Source organism: Oncorhynchus nerka, linkage group LG28, assembly GCF_034236695.1.
Source record: "Oncorhynchus nerka isolate Pitt River linkage group LG28, Oner_Uvic_2.0, whole genome shotgun sequence".
Classification (NCBI taxonomy): Eukaryota; Metazoa; Chordata; class Actinopteri; order Salmoniformes; family Salmonidae; genus Oncorhynchus; species Oncorhynchus nerka.
This window is the reverse complement of record NC_088423.1, coordinates 39979727-40001855: the sequence shown is the minus strand read 5'-3', so window position 1 is coordinate 40001855 and position 22129 is coordinate 39979727. Positions and strand designations below refer to the sequence as shown.

At 42.2% G+C, this 22129-nt stretch overlaps 1 protein-coding gene across 1 annotated transcript in view; it reads left to right on the top strand.

Moving 5' to 3' along the window:
* The window catches only part of LOC115113224 (protocadherin-15-like), a 186219-nt gene that overhangs the window by 149451 nt on the left and 14639 nt on the right, over positions 1-22129 (top strand). Inside the window, exons 16-21 of the mRNA XM_065012551.1 lie at positions 359-486; positions 6348-6563; positions 7508-7596; positions 9537-9713; positions 12318-12536; positions 14026-14142. Of these exons, the coding sequence (XP_064868623.1) occupies positions 359-486; positions 6348-6563; positions 7508-7596; positions 9537-9713; positions 12318-12536; positions 14026-14142 (946 nt within the window). The remainder of the gene's footprint in view (positions 1-358; positions 487-6347; positions 6564-7507; positions 7597-9536; positions 9714-12317; positions 12537-14025; positions 14143-22129) is intronic.

Genomic DNA, 22129 nt, shown 5'->3' with positions numbered 1-22129 from the left:
AGGCCATGCTCATGAAAAAATAATTGTCCTCCCTCGTCTTAAACGGCACTGACTGCCACTAGTATGGAGTGTGTTCACCCTTACAACAAGCTCTTTTCCTTGAGGACAACCAGGCATATGAATGGAAATAGCAAAAGGAGCACATATTTTATTATTTATTAGAAACTGGAACCTGTGTGTTGGACTTTTATTTTGCAATAAAACTCCCCTTCCCAACCAACAATTATTCTTCTAAACTATGGTATGTACTGTAAAGGATTGAAAATAAAAGTTGTGTGCACTTGCTGCCCTGTTTGTCTGGATAAAACAACATGCTTAATGACAAAAATGTGACTGTGTCCCTCCTCTAACTCTGCAGCCAACTCAGCCAAGGTATATATCGAGGTGCATGATGAGAACGACCACCCGCCTGTCTTCACCAGAAAGTTCTACATCGGTGGTGTGGCTGAAGACACCAACACCTTCTCCTCTGTGCTGAAGATAAAAGTGAGAAAACCTTTGGCATTCTAGTTATCAATTTATTGAGGTAATCTGAGGAGATTTCACCCCATGCTTCCTGAAGCACCTCCTACAAGTTGGATTGGCTTGATGGGAAGCTCTTACATACCATACGGTCAAGCTGCTCCCACAACAGCTCAATAGGGTTGAGATCCGGTCACTGTGCTGGCCAATCCATTATAGACAGCTGTGCTTTCGGTCATTGTCCTGTTGTAGGAGGAAATTGGCTCCAATTAAGCAAAATTGGCTCCAATTAAGTGAAATTGGCTCCCTTTTACCCTGTACAAATCTCCCACTTTGCCACCACCAAAGCACACCCAGACCATCACATTGCCTCCACCATGCTTGACAGAGGGCATCAAGCACTCCTCCAGCATCTTTTCATTTTTTCTGTGTCTCATGTTCAAATCAAAAATCGCATTTATTGTCACACACACATGGTTAGTATATGTTAATGCGAGTGTAGCGAAATGCTTGTGCTTCTAGATCCGACAATGCAGTAATGACCAACGAGTAATCTAACCTAACAATTCCACAACTACTACCTTAAACACACAAGTGTAGAGGGATAAAGAATATGTACATAAAGATATATGAATGAGTGATGGTACAGAACGGCACCTCCTCCCAGTAGGCTGTCTCGTCGTTGTTGGTAATCAAGCCTACCACTGTAGTGTCATCCGCAAACTTGATGATTTAGTTGGAGGCGTGCATGGCCACGCAGTGGTGGGTGAACAGGGAGTACAGGAGGGGGCTCAGAACGCACCCTTGTGGGGCCCCAGTGTTGAGGATCAGCGGGGTGAAGATGTTGTTACCTACCCTCACCACCTGGGGCGGCCCGTCAGGAAGTCCAGTACCCAGTTGCATAGGGTGGGGTCGAGACCCGGGGTCTTGAGCTTGATGACGAGTTTGGAGGGTACTATAGTGTTAAATGCTGAGCTGTAGTCGATGAACAGCATTCTCACATAGGTATTCCTCTTGTCCAGATGGGTTAGGGCAGTGTGCAGTGTGGTTAGTCTGTGGACCTATTGGGGCGGTAAGCAAATTGGAGTGGGTCTAGGTGTCAGGTAGGGTGGATGTGATATGGTCCTTGAATGCGTGATGAGCTGTAGTCATTTAGCTCAGTTACCTTAGCTTTCTTGGGAACAGGAACAATGGTGGCCCTCTTGAAGAATGTGGGGACAGCAGACTGGGATAAGGATTGATTGAATATGTCCGTAAACACACCAGCCAGCTGGTCTGCGCATGCTCTGAGGACGCAGCTGGGGATGCCGTCTGGGCCTGCAGCCTTGCGAGGGTTAACACTTTTAAATATTTTACTCATGTCGGCTGCAGTGAAGGAGAGTCTGCAGGTTTTGGTAGCGGGCCGTGTCAGTGGCACTGTATTGTCCTCAAAGCGAGCAAAGAAGTTATTTAGTCTGTCTGGGAGCAGGACATCCTGGTCCGCGACGGGCTGGTTTTCTTGTGTCTGATCCGTTGAATTGCAACTCTAGTTTGTCTCTATACTGACGCTTAGCTTGTTTGATTGCCTTGCGGAGGCAATAGCTACACTGTTTGTATTCGGTAATGTTTCCGGTCACCTTGCCCTGGTTAAAAGCAGTGGTTTGCGCTTTCAGTTTCACGCCAATGCTGCCATCAATCCACGATTTCTGGTTTGGGAATGTTTTAATAGTTGCTGTGGGTACGACATCGCCGATGCACTTTCTAATGAACTCACTCACCGAATCAGCGTATTCGTCAATGTTGTTGTTGGACGCAATGCGGAACATATCCCGATCCACGTGATCAAAGCAGTCTTGAAGCGTGGAATCAGATTGGTCGGACCAGCTTTGAACAGACCTGAGCGACCTGTTTTAGTTTCTGTCTGTAGGCTGGAAGCATCAAAATGGAGTCGTGGTCAGCTTTTCCGAAAGGAGGGCGGGGGGGGTCCTTATATGCGTCGCGGAAGTTAGAATAACAATGATCCAGGGTATTACCAGCCCTGGTTTCACAATCGATATGCTGATAGAATTTAGTGATTCTTGTTATCGGATTAGCCTTGTTAAAATCCACAGCTACAATGAATGCAGCCTCAGGATATGTGGTTTCCAGTTTGCATAGAGTCAAATAAAGAATGTTCTCGTTTGTGATCCGAACACCTCAAACTTAGATTTGTCTGTCCACAACAGTTTTTTCTCCAATCTTTCTCTGTCCAGTGTCTGTGTTCTTTTTCCCATCTTAATCTTTTATTTTTATTGGCCAGTCTGAGATATGGCTTTTTCTTTGCAACTCTGCCTAGAAGGCCAGCATCCCGGAGTCGCCTCTTCACTGTTGACGTTGAGACTGGTGTTTTTGGCGGGTACTATTTAATGAAGCTGCCAGTTGGGGACTTGTGAGGAGTCTGTTTCTCAAACTAGACACTCTAATGTACTTGTCCTCTTGCTCAGTTGTGCACCAGGACCTCCCACTCCTCTTTCTATTCTGGTTAGAGCCAGTTTGCATTGTTCTGTAAAGGGAGAAGTACACAGCGTTGTACTAGATCTTCAGTTTCTTGGCAATGTCTCGCATGGAATTGCCTTCATTTCTCAGAACAAGAATAGACTGATGAAAGTCCATTGTTTCTGGCCATTTTGAGCCTGTCATCGAACCCACAAATGCTGAGGCTCCAGATGCTCAACTAGTCTAAAGAAGGCCAGTTTTATTGCTTCTTTAATCAGTACAACAGTTTTCAGCTGTGCTAATATAATTGCAAAGGGTTTTCTAATGATCAATTAGCCTTTTTAAAATGAGAAACTTGTATTAGCTAACGCAACGTGCCACTGGAACACAGGAGTGATGGTTGCTGATAATGGGCCTCTGTACACCTATGTAGATATTCAATGTCTACACTGTATTTCTGATCAAGTGACCCCAAACTTTTGAACGGAAGTGTGTATATATATATATATATATATATATATTATTTTTACAGTTTCATATCATCATCGTCTCCTTCCCTCTCTCCATTCCTTTATTCACTGGTGGAATCTAATATAATGATGAATTGACATATAATCCCAGTTCACCCATTAACCGGTGGCCAAAAATCATGCAGGTTGACGTTTATTGTCATGAATCTTACCCTGGACACAGAACTGAGCGATTTACGTTCTATGGGCCAGCTGCAAAGTCAAAATTGGCTATATTTATGAAAACAAAACAAAACAAAAATGTGCTTTTTGGTCTGAGTTTAAGGTTAAGGTTAGGTTTAAAATCTGATTGTATGACTTTGTTGCTATGCCAGCTAGTGCCGACTCTGCAGAGTTGCCTCCAGAACAAGATTAATGAGAAAAACGCTAACTTGCCATCAAGAAGGTTACCAAATTCATAATTTAGCTCCATCAACATGAATAAGTAAGGTATACTCTTCTACCACGTATAACATGTAATTTGGATATGTGTAAACATTTACTGTAGGCCTATTTTAATATTGAGGCAATATTAGGCCCAACATATATGTTGTAATATTACATTTACAGCAATACAATATGCCTCATGAAATCTGTGGCATTATGTTGTATGACAAAACTGCACATTTTAAAGTGGCCTTTTATTGTCCCCAGCACAAGGTGCACCTGTATAATGATCATGCTGTTTAGTCAGCTTCTTAAAATTCCACACCTTTCAAGTGGATGCATTATCTTGGAAAATGAGAAATGCTCACTAGCATGGATGTATACCAAATTGTTTACAACATTTGAGAGACATAAGCTTTTTTTTGATGGGGGGGGTCTTTTATTACCAACACTTTACATGTTGCGTTTATGTTTTTGTTCAGTGTAGAATTTGATATTAGTCCTGTTTTGATGCGTTGCTTGTTTGATGGTTTAACAGAGGGCATAGCGGGATTTCTTATAAGACCGCATGAGGGTCACGGTCCTTGAAAGCGGCAGTTCAAGCCTTTAACCTCTCTTGGGTAGGGGGCAGTATTTTACAAATACAAATTCATTGGTGAAACCATTGAGGACAGGGAAGAATGAACACCTGCTATCTACTCCCCAGCATAACAACTATGATTTGTTCTCTTTGAATAAATATATTTTTCACCCCCTTATTAGCTTTGGGGTCTGTGTTATTGAAGAAAAACATCAACTGCTAACAAGGGTTAGGGTAAGGATTACATTTAGGGTTAGGATAAGGGTTAAGATTAAGGTTAAAATCATGATAAATTAAGAGATGGAAATAGCATGTGGCATCCATTTTGGCTGCAGACAGATCTGCATATAATGACTATACGCTCATGTCTCCACCCTAACGATGGGGGTTGTTGTCCAAAATGTGGGAAGGCAGGCGAAACGCTTAGGTCCAAAATAAGTCCATAGAAATGGATTGTGACTATTTTGGACAGATGTTGGCGAGAGTGAAACCTCTTGCTTCACCTCTTTCTCTCTGCTGCAGAGGAGAATGTGAGAGGTGAAAGGTCTTCTGGCTCGAAGTAAGCATACGCCGATTAAAACACCTGGTTTTCTGAGCAATCTTTTGAATTATTAGGCCATTTAAACAACTTAATCGGCGTTCCAGCCATGTATCTGCTCATGTGCTAGCACCAGACGAGCAAGCATCCCTCTTTAGTGTGAGTGAACTAAATTCGGAACAATTGAATATATGTGTCATAGAAGTCATTTTCCCATACAAACTTTATTTATATGTCCAAACACAGAATCAAATACGCTTCCCAAAAATGACATGGTTGCTGTGGTAAAACATTTATTTTGATTGGTGATTTTCAGGTAGGGTGATTTCAGATGTGTTCATGTAAACAGGATTATAAGGGAAATCGTTATTCTTGCAAAGCGTGTAAATGTTTTAATCAAACTATCATATTAATCTGACTATCCACAATAATCGCTTTATTGTAAAACATGTAACCACACTCTAAGATTGGGCAGCCCTGTCATTAAAATGCTATCTTTCCATCCATCCTCCCTCGATTCTCCCTCATTCAATCCCTCCATCCTCCCATGCCCAGGAACAGTAGCTAATGGGGATCCATAATAAATACAAATACAACTGTAAAAAATAAATACAAATACAAATACAAAGGCATTGCACCTATTAATCAATGTCATTGCAAACAGGCACTCTGAGAATTGGTGCCAGTGGCAGGGAGTCCAGAGTCTATGGCCGTGTCCGAAATCTGTCTTGCCTACTACTTACTAAAACTACATACTGTGTACTAATCGTGAAAACGTATGCAGTAAGTAACAAATATGACCATACTAGGCTCATCCATACAGAGAAAGCGCCATCTTGAGCAATCACGCTTGTTCACCGCCATTCGTTCATTTTGGTAGAACATGTACCCTATTCTGATTATCAGCTGTTGTTAAACAAAAGTGAGTCTCGAAAGACAATTCTCCTACTGAAAAGTACGAGAATTCTTCTTGATGAATGAGTATGAGAGCGCAAGTTCCCCCTCTCCTGGCCAAATTAGATCAATGCACTCTCGTCCTTCAGGGAACAATGACAATAGTACATTTTGGTCAATGAGCAAAAGTTCTTATCCAGAGCGACATGCTTAGATGATGCTAATTTGATTTGTAAGTTGCCTCAATACTTTATTCTATGCCCTCCATTTGTGTGTATTCAATGTGCATATTTGTGGCGACAAGGAAAGCATTCTGTCCCAAAATTTGCAACCACAACTGAAGCACACTCATCATTACTGCCATTGTTAAAGTGATAGTCCACCCAAATTACAAAATTACATTCCAGTTGCCTTACCCTGTAAGCAGTGTACCGTGTGTGTGTGTTTGTGTGTATATGTTGTTGTGGTTGTGGGTTTTCTTGTGTGTGTTTGTGTGTGTGGTTGTGGGTTTTCTTTTACTTAGGCCACTGATGCAGATACAGGGAACTACAGTGCCAATGCGTACCGGCTGATCATCCCGCCCACGGCAGACGGTCGAGACAGCTTTGTGATCGAGCAGTACACGGGTATCATCAAGACGGCCATCATGTACCGCAACATGCGCAGGTCCTACTTCAAGTTTGAGGTCATTGCCACCGACAACTACGGCGAGGGTCTGAGCAGCAGCGCTGATGTGGTGGTGAGTGTCCACTGTCCTCAAACAACCCATATCCCTCCATGGTCCATGTCTCTCTCACACACACGCACACATATGTAAACATTCATTTCCTCAAGTGTTTCTCATTGCAAGTGAAATGAGACTGCAAAGTCTGGCTGTTTGTAGTTTGTCATCTGTTAACTGTGATCTTAACAGATGCCAAGCCCCACACCCCACACCCAAACAACCTGATGGGTTTATTAGTGTCAGACAGTTTTCCTCTGAGCTGATGTATTCATTAGGAAGCTACATGATGATGAAACATGATTTATTTTCTATCTAGACTGTGTATAGCTATCAATATATTACATTATGAAGAGCAGTAACAGCACACAAGATGCGTAATGTGTACGCCAGTGAACCCCTCTGCTTCCCGCTGATGATGCAGTTCAACTATGCATGGAAAGCGTTTTCTGCTCATTGTAATTGGTGTGTTGGTGTGTGCATGTGTGTGTGTGTCTTTTTACTTAGACAATATATTTCCATTTGCTTCCAGTTATTAGAGCCAGTGTTTCTCCTAATGTGTAGGGCAAACAAGTCTGTAATGACACAGAAGGACTGTTTGGGACGAGTGACAGCGACATGTGCTTAATTATTAACCATGTTGACCATTTTCAAGAGAAAATGTAATTTCATGGAGGCCGTGTGTGAGATTTGGCCTCAGAGCCAGTGCACTTACTGCACCGGCAAATATTAGGTGCCATTAGATTTGCCACATGGCACCAATACAAACAAGTGTCTTGTTTTGGCCACCAGCAGCATGTCAAGCATGAATGTACAACATTTACATATCCTCTCTCTCTCACAAACACTTTTTCTTTCTCTCACTGCTGCTCTCTCTTTCTCTTTCTTTCTCTTTCTCCCTCTTTCTCTTTCTCCCTCTTTCTCCCTCTCTCTCTCTCTCTTTCTCACTGTTTCTCTCTCAGGTGTCTGTGGTCAACCAACTGGATATGCAGGTGGTGGTGTCCAATGTCCCGCCCACCGTTGTGGAGGAGAATAAAGAGCAGCTTATTGCGTAATGCACCAGTCAATCACTTTCTTTCAGCGTTATTGTCACATTGAACATGCTTGGTTAAATTGAAATCATATTAGGGTCCTAAAGGCCCCTGAACACTCAACAGAAACAGGAGAGTGGAGTAAGAGGAATAGCATAGTGGGATTGCATACACCCCCCTGATGAATAAGGGGCCTTGGTTCAAGGTGTCACGATGCAACTTGCAAACTCTGCTAGTGAAATTGTTTGTGTTGGATGAGAGGGTAGAGTCTCCAACTGTGTTTCGAGACTTTATGGAACAGACAAAAATAATAATCCCTGTGTTGCACAATTTACAGTAGGTCATCAATATGCTTCACTGTATGTTTATTTTCTGTCTCCCTTAACCAATGATTGGGCAATTAAAACCACTGATTGTCCAGACAGACAGTCAAATACATTTTTTTTCAATCAGTTAATGACTGAAAAACAGTACAGTTTCTAGACAGAAAATAAAATAAGAAGTTATTCATTATTTTCAATCTCACTTTAAATGATACTACCTCTCTAAGATTGCTGCTCTATGCTTTGACACCTACATCTTGTGTTTAGTTAATCATTCTGATAACATCTGAGAGGCCCTCCCATTTTCCTTGGTCCTAGTTGGGGACCACAACAATTACCTGGGTACTCTACTCATCAGGCTTGGCAATCGGGTTGGAGAAAGCAAACATTTAGAGGCTGTAATTTAAAGTGCCAATTTCACTCAGCCTGGAATTGATTATGGGAGACGTGTTTTGCCAAAAGCAAAAAAATTTGAAATTGTGAAAAAAGTGAAATTCTTAAAACCATGGCCTCAAACAGATATGGTCACACACAAGTAAGTTGTTAAAAGATGTTTCAGCATTATAAAGTCAATGTCATAATTTGTGAGTGACAACACATGAAGGTGAAGTGAACCAAAGCAACCACTACTAACGTTTGATCAGCACATTGTAACACACAGCATGACAGAAGTTTATGAATGATTCAGAAAGCCTCCACGTCATGGTAAAGATGGATGCAGAAATATGAAGGTAGTTATATCTAATGTTTAAGCGATACCTGGTTAAACCTTTCCTGTTGCCAGCTTAATACAGTGATTTTGCTTTACAGCAGAGATACTGTAATACATTTTACAGTACTATTTTACTTACTGTAAAACATATTACAGTATCCCTACTGTAAATTAACAGCAGGGATGATGTATTTTTTTTTTCTACGTCGCACTGGAAGATATTTAGAACTGAAATGGCTTGTTTCATCTTGAGCAACAGTGCCATTCAAAAGTCAGTGATTTATTTAGAATTCAAGGCACACTTAAACAGCATGGCCACCGCATCATTCTGCAGTGATAAGCCATCCCATCTGGTTTGCGCTTTGTGGGACTATCATTTATTTTTTAACAGGACAATGACCCAACACACCTCCAGGCTGTGTAAGGGCTATTTGACCAAGAAGGAGAGTGATGGTGCTGCATCAGATGACATGGCCTCCACAATCACCTGACATCAACACAATTGAGATGGTTTGGGATGAGTTGGACAGTAGAGTTAGGGAAAAGCAGCCAGCAAGTACTCAGCATATGTGGGAACTCCTTCAAGACTGTTGGAAAAGCATTCCTCATGAAGCTGGTTGAGAGAATACCAAGAGTGTGGAAAGCTGTAATCAAGGCAAAGGGTGGCTACTTAAAATAATCCCAAATATAAAATATATTTAGATGTGTTTGACACTTTTTTTGGTTACTACATTATTCCATATGTGTTATTTCATAGTTTTGATGTCTTCATTACTATTCTACAATGTAGAAAGTCAAAAGAAAGAAAAGCCCTTGAATGAGTAGGTGTGCCCAAACTTTTGACATTTACAGAATGTCTTGGTGCTGTACTATACTATATTTTAAATATCAACAGACCACATTGGTTTTGTCTCCCAAACATCAGTATTATGGAGCGATACGTCCAAGACCAGATCCCAGGGGCCAAGGTGGTGGTGGAGTCCATCGGGCCGCAGCTGTTCGGAGACGGCTTTGACCAGAAGGACTACACCAAGTCAGACCTGATGGTGTATGCCATTGACCCACTGACCAACAGGGCCATATCACGCCAGGAGCTCTTTAAGTGAGGGAGCCAACACAATTAATGAAAAGCTGTTTACCTTTGTCTCTCTCTCCTCTTCTCTCTTTTTCTCTTGCTACATACATTCTTTGTCTTATCCTCCCTTCTACCCTATGAATTAGTCAGGCAAACGCATGTTGTCCCTTATTTGTTTCTCTCTATCACTCTCCACACATCCCCAGGCCCTTTCCTCCTATCCAAAGGACCCTGTCCCCCAGCAGGGTGTGTTAATTCAGTCACTCACCAGAATGGTGGGGAGGGTGGAGAGAGGACATTTTTATGTGAGAGAGAGAGAAAGGAAGAGAGAAAAGGGAGGTACTATTCCATCAATCCATCAGTGGCTGATACTAAGCCTCCCCGAGGCTCCAATATTCTGGAGAAATGCCATCTTAGCATTTGTCCCCCTGTATGAAGAGAGAGAGTGAGACAATCCTCAGCGCCCATGGTTGCCCTCTTACAAAGCAGGTGAAATGCTTTTTTACACTGTTGCAACACTTCTTCACAGCAGAACCATGTTTCTCCCATTTATCTCATACAGGGTTAGGCCCTACTTCCCCTACAAGATAAGAAGGAGAGCATGAGGAGTGGGGTGGCGAAAGAGAATTACATCCTTGCCTTATCTTTCATTGTGGCTGGCAACGTGACATTCTTGATCCACAATTCAAATGTATTGTACATGTCACAGTAGCCACTAGCCAGTAAGCACAAACTATTCAACAATGACAGAAATATTTTTTCTAAAACATATTACGCTATTAAATAATGCAACCAAATGATATTACAATATTGAATAATGCAACCAAACCATATTACACTTTTGAACAATGCAACAATTCACAAGCATGTACGTGCAAACAATTAAAGGCTTTATTTTCTCGTCTGAAGTTTACGGTCATTACATTTTAGCTTCAAGTTAAAAGCACAGAGTTGCTATAACAGCATGTCTTCATCAAGTAACGTTAGCCTATCAAAAAGAACGATTAACCCAAATATAGAAGTACAGTAGGCCTAGCATACAACAAATCAGGCTTCACTTCTATCAGTATCATGAAAATCATTACATGTGGTAAAAGCAAATTGTGACTGAAAACGTGGGTATAATTGAATTCACATAAAATGCCTCATGATTTGTAATTGTGGACAATTACTCTGTACTTCAATCTAATCAACTATAACCTACTGATAACAACCACGTCTGCAGGTATCCTAGAGAAGCCTATGCGCTCTGATCTGGGACTGGCCAGGGGAAACGCAATGTCATGTTTTTATAGCCTAAGCTGTGTATTTCTACCCTAAAATAAACCCATTTATTTGAGTTCTGTGAAAATTTGAATGTGATAATATTCACACTTCTGGTGTCTAGGCCTTTTTAATCCAAAATGATTGAATGTAATTAATCCATCAACACAATAGTGACGACATGATAAGTAATCTCAAATCAAATCCATTTTTTTGGGTCACATACACATATTTTGCAGATGTTATTGCGCGTGTAGCGAAATGCTTCTGTTCCTAGCTCCAACAGTGCAGTAGTGTCAAAAAAATATTCACAACAATACACACAAATCTTAAAGTAAAAGAATGGAATTAAGAAATATATAAATATTAGTTCGAGCAATGTCGGAGAGGCATTGACTAAAATACAGTAGAATAGAATACAGTATATACATATTCGATGAGTAAAGCAGTATGTAAACATTATTTAAACATTATTAAAGTGACTAGTGTTCCATTATTAAAGAGGCCAGTGATTCCATGTCTATGTATATAGGGCAGCAGCCTTTAAGGTGCAGGGTTGCGTAACCAGGTGGAAGCCGGCTAGTGATGGCTATTTAACAGTCTGATGACCTCTATGGGATCGGAATATGGGGCTTTGGTGACAAAACTGATGGCACTGTTATAGACTGCATCCAGTTTGCTGAGTAGAGTTTGGGAGGAATTTTTGTGAATGACATCGCCGAAGTCAAGGATCGGTAAGATAGTCAGTTTTACGAGGGTATGTTTGGCAGCGTGAAGCCAATTCTAGATTTAATTTTGGATTGGAGATGCTTAATGTGAGTCTGGAAGGAGAGTTTACAGTCTAGCTAGACATCTAGGTATTTGTAGTTGTCCACATATTCTAAGTCAGAGCCGTCCAGAGTAGTGATTCTAGTCGGGCGGGCGGGTGCGGGCAGCAATCGGTTGAAGAGCATGCATTTAGTTTTACTAGTGTTTAAGAGCAGTTGGAGGCCACGGAAGGAATGTTGTACAAAAAAACGCATGTTTTTTCTTTGTATTATCTTTTACCAGTTCTAATGTGTTATATTCTCCTACATTATTTTCACATTTCCACAAACTTCAAAGTGTTTCCTTTCAAATGGTATCAATAATGTGCATATGCTTGCTTAAGGTCCTGAGCTACACGCAGTTTGATTTGGGTATCATGTTGACTATCATGTTTAATCTTGCATTCTAAACGCCTGTGTTTAAGATGAAAACACTTACTGGAAAATCTAAATGCCTAATGTTTACGTTTTAAACACGGACATTTAGGTTATAAACGTGTCACAAGCAAGTTTCATGGTTTTACAGTGTTGTGTGACTGACTGACTGTGTTTCATCTGACAGGTCTCTGGACGAGAAGCTGGTGGACATCAACAAGGAGTTCCAGCCCTACCTGGGTCAGAGAGGACACATCTTGGAGATCCGCACTACCGACATCATGGCCAGAGTGAAAAAGCCTGCCCAGGCCGTGGGCTACACAGAGGGGGCACTGCTTGCCCTCGCCATCATCATCATCCTCTGCTGCATCCCTGCCATCGTAATCGTCATGGTTACCTACAAACAGTGAGTGAACAACCGCTGTTGCCGCACCATGTGTGTGTATGGTAATGGTTGCCTTTCAAAGATAGCACTGTAGTTTGGCGAAACGAAGGAAATGTGCATGGTGCCAGTTATTCAGCCGAGCACAGCTCTCCCTGTCTCTCTCTCTAACTAATTAGTGATGCTAAAAGCATACAACATCAATCTAATGTCTCGATCTAATGTTCCTATTCACACACTTTGAAAGCAGATTAATTTACAATAGTTTGTGGCAAATTTCCTCGGCCAATTGTGACCGTCACAGTGCGTCTTCACTCCTCCACTACCCCATCACAACCACCATCACACACATACAGATACACACACACAGATACACACACACAGCCACACCTCTATGTTGTTCTATGTGCTGTGTGAATCCACTGGGTGTGTTACATAAACACTTATGTCTGGGTAATGTTTACACTTAGCAGATGGGTCAGAGTGGTTACCCTGAGCTGAACAAACACATACACACACTCACATTGCAGAAATAGATATGATGTTCTAGTTTGTGCAACGTTATGTGTGGGAGAATATTCTGATGCAAACATTGTCATTTCACTCATCAGGGGTAATTGCATTTTGGTGTTAATAAATCATGCTGATAACAAAAGAAAAATGAAAAAGCTTCTTGAGTTCCTGCAGACATACTGTAGCTTGGAGAGCCTGATGCATTGCATAATATTGTGAGCTAAGAAATAGAGCAGAATTTGTTACCAAGGACTCTTATTATTATATGCATTTGTGAAATAAGCTGAGCTCTTTGATAGGGTTTTTTATGTCTATTATGTGAATAACTTTATAGGAATCTCATGAATAATGCACATTGTTTCACCTAAAGCGATGTGTTTCTCAAAAGGAACCTTAACAACCACCAAACATTAACATTTTATGGAGTTGCAGGAGCATTGAGGCGTCTCACAATTCCCAATTTAATTGATGTTTCTCATTGTGATGTATTAACAAAATAGGAATTAACTAATTGTATAATTGAGGGTCTGTTGTGTTTGCTTTTTCCCTCTGCTCCCCTTGTATCCTGCACTGTCTGGTAAACCACCGACCAGATTCAAAGAGTAAGTAACAGTCCATGTGCTATGAGTGATCTCTCTTTTATGCTGTTGAGCGTGCACGCTACATGGTCCTCATTACTAAATAGTCCTTTAAAGATTGACCAAGGAGTCAGAATAACAGTATTACAATTAAGAGAAAAGTGCAAACATTCAAGTTCAAGTCATCCCCTTCAAATGGGTTTAAATCCCCAGTAATTGGGAAAGACAATGACTTGCCTTTTTTTTATCAAGTTTTATAAATTTTTGGCTCAGTCAGTTAAAATTAGCCACATACTGTGCTAAACTTCAATCACTTCAGTCACCAAAGACATGTAGCCTTCATGGGGAACAAGTGATGAAATGTTATAGAAACAAAGGGCAGTGGATGGACTCAAACTGATTAAACTTTACTTAAACTTCAGGAGACAGGCGGAATGTGCCAAAACTGCCAGGATTCAGCAGGCTCTACCAGCGGGAAAGTCTGCTGCTCAACGTGCCTCGACAGCCAATTTCTATGAGGAACTGGGGGACAGCAGCATGTAAGTCACCTTTGAACACTTCCTCCTAACCCCCTCATTTCCGGTTTCAGGTACCATATACCGATGAGTAATGCCTATTTGTGCATACGATATAGTTTGCGTATCTTAGGACATTGCCTATTTTTCCACCAACATTGGACTAACAACAGTCATGTCTTTAGAGCATGTCATGTTGAGCTTTAGACATTTTAAGGACTGCCCCCAATGCTTTTGCCTAGTCCATATGTAGGATCAAATAGCAAAACAAGAGTGTTTGAGCTTAGACACAGCTCTGCTTTGAGATAGCGGCTCGTCTCCTACACCTGTTCTTGAATAATTTTACTTAATATTTTATTGTAGCTGTATCTGAGATATGTTATTAAAGTACTATACAGCGTTAGATAATTTGCATTGGAATATAGTGGCATAATGTCAGGGATGCTAGGTAATACTCTTTATAAAGGTAAGGCTTAATGACAACATGTTTGCCTCCACAAAAAGTGATCCTCCCTTCTTCTTTAGATGCTAATAGCTTTAAAATGGAAGTACCTCTGTGACTTTGATTTCTTCAACTCAATTATGATTAGATTTTAGATTTTTGTACTATTTATTTAATTACATTTTTATTTAACCTTTATTTAACTAGGCAAGTCAGTTAAGAACAAATTCTTATTTACAAAGACGGCCTACCAAAAGGCACAAGGCCTCATGCGGGGACGGGGGCTGGGATAAAAATAATATAAAAAACGTTTTAAATTAATAAAATAAAATAAAAATATAGGACAAAACACACATCACGGCAAGAGAGACAACACAACACTGCATAAAGAGAGACATAAGACAACTACATAGCATGGAAGCAACACAACATGACAACAACATGATAGCATCACAACAAGGTAGCAGCACAAAATATGGTACAAACATTATTGGGCACAGACAACAGCACAAAGGGCAAGAAGGTAGAGACAACAATACATCATGTAAAGCAGCCACAAATGTCAGAAAGAGTGTCCATGATTGATTATTTGAATGAAGAGATTAAGATAAAACTGTCCAGTTTGGGTGTTTGTTGCAGCTTGTTCCAGTCGCTAGCTGCAGCGAACTGAAAAGACGAGTGTGCTTCAGGGACCATTAACGGTACGTGACTGGCAGAAAGGGTGTTGTATGTGGAGGATGAGGGCTGCAGTAGATATCTCAGATAGGGCGGAGTGAGGCCTAAGACCGGTTTACAGAGGAGTATAGAGTGCAGTGATGTATCCTATAAGGAGCATTGGTGGCAAATCTGATTGCCGAATGGTAAAGAACATCTAGCCGCTCGAGAGCACCCTTACCTGCCGATCTACAAATTATGTCTCCGTAATCTAGCATGGGTAGGATGGTCATCTGAATCAGGGTTAGTTTGGCAGCTGGGGTGAAAGAGGAGTGATTACAATAGAGGAAACCAAGTCTAGATTTAACTTTAGGCTGCACCTTTGATATGTACTGAGAGAAGGACAGTGAACTATCTAGCCATACTCCCAAGTACTTGTATGAGCTGACTACCTCAAGCTCTAAACCCTCAGAAATAGTCATCACACCTGTGGGGAGAGGGGTATTCTTCTTACCAAACCAGATTACCTTTGTTTTAGAGGTGTTCCGAACAGGGTTAAGGGAAGAGAAAGCATGTTGGACACTAAGAAAGCTTTGTTGTAGAGCATTTATCACAAAATCCAGGGAGGGGGCAGCTGAGTATAAGACTGTATCATCTGCATATAAATGGATGAGAGAGCTTCCTACTGCCTGAGCTATGTTGTTGATGTAAATTGAGAAGAGCGTGGGGCCTAGGATCGAGCTTTGGAGTACTCCCTTGTTGACAGGCAGTGGCTGAGGCAGAAAGATTTTCTGACATTATACACTGTACTCTTTGAGAGAGGTAGGTAGCAAACCAGGCCAAAGACCCCTTAGAGACACCAATACTCCTTAGCTGATGTACTTGGGATGTTTTGAGTGGATACTTTATCTCCTGTCCAAATATTGTCAGCAGTTGAACAGCTGTTAAAAAACATGTAACTTATGTATTCAAATACATCAAATGACTCTGATACTGTATCCACCATAAATCAATTCACATTTATTTATATAGCCCTTCGTACATCAGCTGATATCTCAAAGTGCTGTACAGAAACCCAGCCTAAAACCCCAAACAGCAAGCAATGCAGGTGTAGAAGCACGGTGGCTAGGAAAAACTCCCTAGAAAGGCCAAAACCTAGGAAGAAACCTAGAGAGGAACCAGGCTATGTGGGGGTGGCCAGTCCTCTTCTGGCTGTGCCGGGTGGAGATTATAACAGAACATGGACAAGATGTTCAAATGTTCATAAATGACCAGCATGGTCCAATAATAATAAGGCAGAACAGTTGAAACTGGAGCAGCAGCACGGCCAGGTGGACTGGGGACAGCAAGGAGTCATCATGTCAGGTAGTCCTGAGGCATGGTCCTAGGGCTCAGGTCCTCCGAGAGAGAGAAAGAAAGAGAGAAAGAGAGAATTAGAGAGAGCACACTTAAATTCACACAGGACACCGAATAGGATAGGAGAAGTACTCCAGATATAACAAACTGACCCTAGCCCCCCGACACAAACTACTGCAGCATAAATACTGGAGGCTGAGACAGGAAGGGTCAGGAGACACTGTGGCATCCCATAAGAAAGGGAAAACATGCTCTACCCTGCTGCACTACCTTTGAGTCCAAATCACATATTTTATATTGTTTCTTACTATAATCATAATACCATTATGAAGAATTCTGGAATAACAGTCTGTAGCACCATCCTCACCCCTTCTCCTCTGCTTTTCACCCTTCATCCTTCCTTCACCTGTGTTTCAACTCTTTCTTTTCTCCAACCTCCATCTTCATTCCTAATAGGAGAGGGCTAAAAAGTATATGATTGAGGAAGCCAACCGCCAGAGCAGCTTTAGCAGCTTCACAACAGGTGACCCATAACAACGGGTCACTGCACAACAACCTGCCCAAGTCAAAGAGCAACGTCACGTTTCTGTCAGACCACCACCCCCTGACCACTACCAATCCACTCTCTACAATGAAAAAGATGGGAACATCAGCAGTCTCTATGGGACGGGGAGAGGCTCTTTCTCCCCCTCCCCCTCTGGAGGGTCTGGGAAGGCCTATATCATACCGACCCGTCTCTATGGAGGGTAAGAGGGGTACGAGTTGCTGAAGATACAGGCTCTGCTGGACCTGGTCCAGTGGGAGCTGCAGCTGCTCCAGGTTGGGATGAACGGCCAGGATGGCTTGGAGGGTTATGACGTCCAGAGAAGCCGCAACACAGAGAAGAACAAACTGTCAGTCAGGACATGCAGGAGAGACGCCCCAGGGGAGGGCGTGACTCCAGGGGCTCCTTGACTTTCCTTCCACTACTGCGGAAGCGGGACAGCATTGACATGCTGGAGCTGAGTGCGGAGACCCTGTTCTCCATCATGATCCGCCCCTACAGCCCCATGTCAATAGGGAAGGATGTGCCCACCATATCATCATCACCCAGGGGGAAAGCTCCCCGACACAGGCCCAGAAGCCCACCCAGCCTGTCCTCAGGAAGTTCAGCTGCAGCATCTCCAGCTACATAACTGCTGAACCCTGCGAGATAACGGTGGAGATCATCCCTGACCCGCCTGAGAATCTGTCACCTCCCCCTCCACCTCATTCCTCTTCTCAATCGCCTCATTCTGGTCCTCCCCCTCCTTATCCTCCTCCTCCTCCTTCTCCCTCATCTCCTTCTCCTCCTCCATCTCCTTCCTCATCTCCTCCCCCTGCACCCTCCAATCCTCATCATTCTGATCATTCTCACCCTCCCTCTTTCCCTCCCTCTCCTGCTGTCCGGAATCGTGCCCCTCCACCACTGCCCCCACCTCTTCCGTCCCCTTTTTCTCCCTCTTTTGGATGGCCACGCCACACTGTTCAGTTTGTCCCAACCTCGCTGCCACCCTTTTCCTCACTCTGCCCTGTCTCCTCCCGGGCCCCTCGGAACCAGAAGGAAACAGAAGGAACTTGGACACAAAGCAGATATGGGTCCTGTGAGGAACCAAACCAGCCAAACCTGACCAGCACAGAATCTGTGGTCCTACCAAACTCAACCAAAAACACTAACTCATCTGAGCTGGAAACAAGCAAACAAAGCACTAACAATGTGACCTCAGAGGTCCAGGAGCCGAGCCAATCAAACCAGTCCAACGCAGACTCTGTGATTGAGGAACTAAGCAATTGCTTTCCATCCCAATCCACCACTTTCTGATATTCTCTGTCTGATGTTTTTGTAAGTGTTATCATCAACAAAATAGTTTATTTTATAATAATCATGTCATCACAACTAACAGCAAGTGGGATCTAAGTAAGCGGAAAGATCCCATAGGTTTTCAGAAAAAGGGGCCAATCCTTAAGAGGTTTAAACTGAGGAAAATATTGAAATATTGTGTGATAAAACACTTTCATCTTCCCAAATGTATAACACCTTGTTTTTTTTCTGTCACCAACCATCCAACCATCCTCTACCTACCCCCTGTTCTGCTAGAAATATTCCATTACGTTCTCAAGGCTTCAGCAATATGTTGAAATGGACCTGCATAAAAATAACTCCTTTTATGTTGTACTCCCATACAATCTTTATTTTTAACGAGAGTGTTCTATTATGTTCTATGCATTTTTGACAGACAGATTAGAAATAGAGATAGGTGAAGAGGTTGGGCGAAGAGATGGGAGAAGGAAGGGAACTCACAGGGATTGAACCCAGGTCTATGTGAGTATGTGGATGGATAACTTTAGAGCCTTTATGACTCATTCATACAAACAAACTTCTTCTAAACCCACTCTCCCTTGATTGTATCCATTCAGAACCTTCACATTGTGAGCCTAATGGTTTTTAATTTCCCATGAGTACCCTGGTGAGTGGAGAGCTCTTATTCTTCACAGAGGACAGTGCATTCGATCAGAATAGCCACACCATCTATATAATACATCCTGAAGAAAAGAGTTTCATGAGAAAAATGCAGTCCAATTTACTTATTTCAAAATCATGCAAGGACATTTTATTTGTTTAAGAGTGCAGGAAAATTGAACATTTCCAGAACAACATTGAATTGTACAAACTTTCTAAAGTGCTCTGACGAGGGGATGGAATAGAGTGTGACACAAGAGTTCAGATATTTCTCTAGATGTTTGCCATTGGGAAGTGGTAGTTGAAGCTGTGGGTTTATCAGTAGGCTGATGATGATGTTGTGAATGGAGAAAGTTAACTCCTATGGGACATGTCTGTATACATCTGGCCCTTCTTTGGATACTGTGCTAACAAACCTCCAAACGAGATTCAACATCATACAACACTCCTTCCGTGGCCTCCAACTGCTTTTAAATGCTAGTAAAACTAATTGCATGCTCTTCAACCGATTGCTGCCAGGACCCTCCCGCCCGACTAGCATCACTACTCTGGACGATTCTGACTTAGAATATTTGGACAACTACAAATACCTAGGTGTCTGGTTAGACTGTAAACTCTCCTTCCAGACTCATATTAAGCAACTCCAATCCAAAATGAAATCTAGAATCGGCTTCCTATTTCGCAACAAAGCCTCCTTCACTCATGCTGCCAAACATACCCTCGCAAAACTGACTATCCTACCGATCCTTGACTTCGGTGATGTAATTTACAAAATAGCCTCCAACACTCTACTCAGCAAAATGGATGTAGTCTATCAGAGCGCCATCTGTTTTGTCACGAATGCCCCATACACTACCCACCTATGCGACCTGTATGCTCTCGGGGCTGTCCCTCACTACATATTCACCGCCAAACCCACTGGCTCCAGGTCATCTGTCTATTCTAGTCTATACTTTTTAATGCCCAGCCTTATCTCAGCTCACTGGTCAACATAGCAACACCCACCCATTGCACGCTCTCCAGCAGGTATATTTCACTGGTCATCCTCAAAGCCAACACTTCCTTTGGCCGCCTTTCCTTCCAGTTCTCTGCTACCAATGACTGGAACGAATTGCAAAAATCACTGAAGTTGGAGTCTTATATCTCCCTCTCTAACTTCAAGCATCAGCTGTCAGAGCAGCTTACCGATCACTGTACCTGTACACAGCCAATCTGTAAATAGCACACCTAACTACCTCATCCCCATATTCTTACTTATCCTTTTGCTCTTTTGCACCCCAGTATCTCTACCTGCACTTCATCATCTGCACATCTATCACTCCAGTGTTAATGCTAAATTGTATTTATTTTGCTTCTATGGCCTATTTATTGCCTTACCTCCCTACTCTTCTACATTTGCACACACTGTACACAGATTTTTCAATTGTGTTATTGACTGTACGTTTGTTTATGTGTAACTCTATGTTGTTGTTTTTGTCACACTGCTTTGCTTTAACTTGGTCAGGTAACAGTTGTAAATGAGAACTTGTTCTCAACTGGCCTACCTGGTGAAATAAAGGTGAAATAAAAATCAAATGTCTGTACAGATCCTCACAACATGCTAAACTAGTAGCTGCATTATGGCTCTCTGGAAGGGGCTTATTAGTCAACCAATTAAAACTCAACCACTGGCACTGCTGTCCTCAGAGCTGTCAGCCTCTACTCTTATCTCCCTCACCCACACAAAGCTCTCTTTATTCTTTCTTACTCTTTCTTTCTTGTCCTCTAGATCTCTGTTCTCTCTTTCACTTTATTTTACTTCTCCCTTTCTTGCTCTTTCTCTCTTTATTTCTCTACCTGACCCCTTTTTGTTATTCCTTTCATCTATCCCTCTGACACACTACCATCGGCATCAATCTTCTTTTCAAGGCTCCTGTAGCTCTTTTCTCCCTCTATCTGCTCTCCCTCTCCCTCACTCCATCTGTTTGTTTCACCTCTAACCCTCCCTCATCCCTTCTCAATAACAGTTATATTTGATTCATCAGCCTTTCCCCTGCTGTTCCAGAACAGACCAAAGTCTGGCGAATTGTGTATTCTGTGTTCACCACATGGGGTAATCTCTTCTATCAAAAAGGCCCACAGCTCACATACTATTTTCTGGTTCAGGTGTGCTTTTTTTCATCAGCCCATACAGCTGTAATTTCTAACAGATGTGATTATATTTTTTTGTTTCTTTGATGGCAATTATTGTGTCATCATAAACCATTACCTCCCAGTGAATTGATAGCATCTAAGATAGGAAGAGACTCCCTTCTCTTGGTTTCATCCGGGATGCATTAGTATTCAAGTGTTCATTAGTTATATGGAGTTGACAACTCTTCTGATTGTGCGTCCCGCTCTTCCCCCTACTGCTCACTGCCTTCAGTATCTATACAAAGGGCCACTTGTCTTGGTGCTTACTAGAGACTGCACCAGCCCAGCAGGCCATTCATCAACCCTACTCCCACCTAGCCAGTCCCATACTGGGAGGTGTGGTCGTACAGGCTATGATCTGTCCCTGGTCCCTGCCCCATAATAACAGATGACTGATTTCCAGAGGAAGTTCACTGGGAGAGCGATGATGATAGACCTCCCAGTGAGAGTCCTCATTACTCAGACCCAAAGACACACTACAGTAAGTAGTATACCACTGGACCGTGAGGTCCCGGGGTGCTCCATTAAACCATGTTTTCATTGACTTTATTTGCACTATGTCTGGGGGAAAAAAAGTTAGTTTTTTTTTCTGGGGAAAATCTGTTTTGCTTTATTTACTATTGGATAGTGTGAGGCGCAATTGAGTAAAGCATGAAGAATGCCTTTGAAAAAAGGGTGCAATACTGCTTTCCAAACCAGAAACAAAAATTCTTGAAAATAAGGCCAGGATTCAAGTAACCTCTGATAGCCGACAAACGCATAGTTTTCCATTACTTTTGGTTAGGCAGTGTCAAATGTGTAACTGTGTTAGAGCTGTCAAATTGGTGAACGGCTGCTCTTGTAGTCATTGTCACAAAACCACACCCGTCCTTATATCCCACCCACTTTAGAAGTTCAGAACAAGAAAG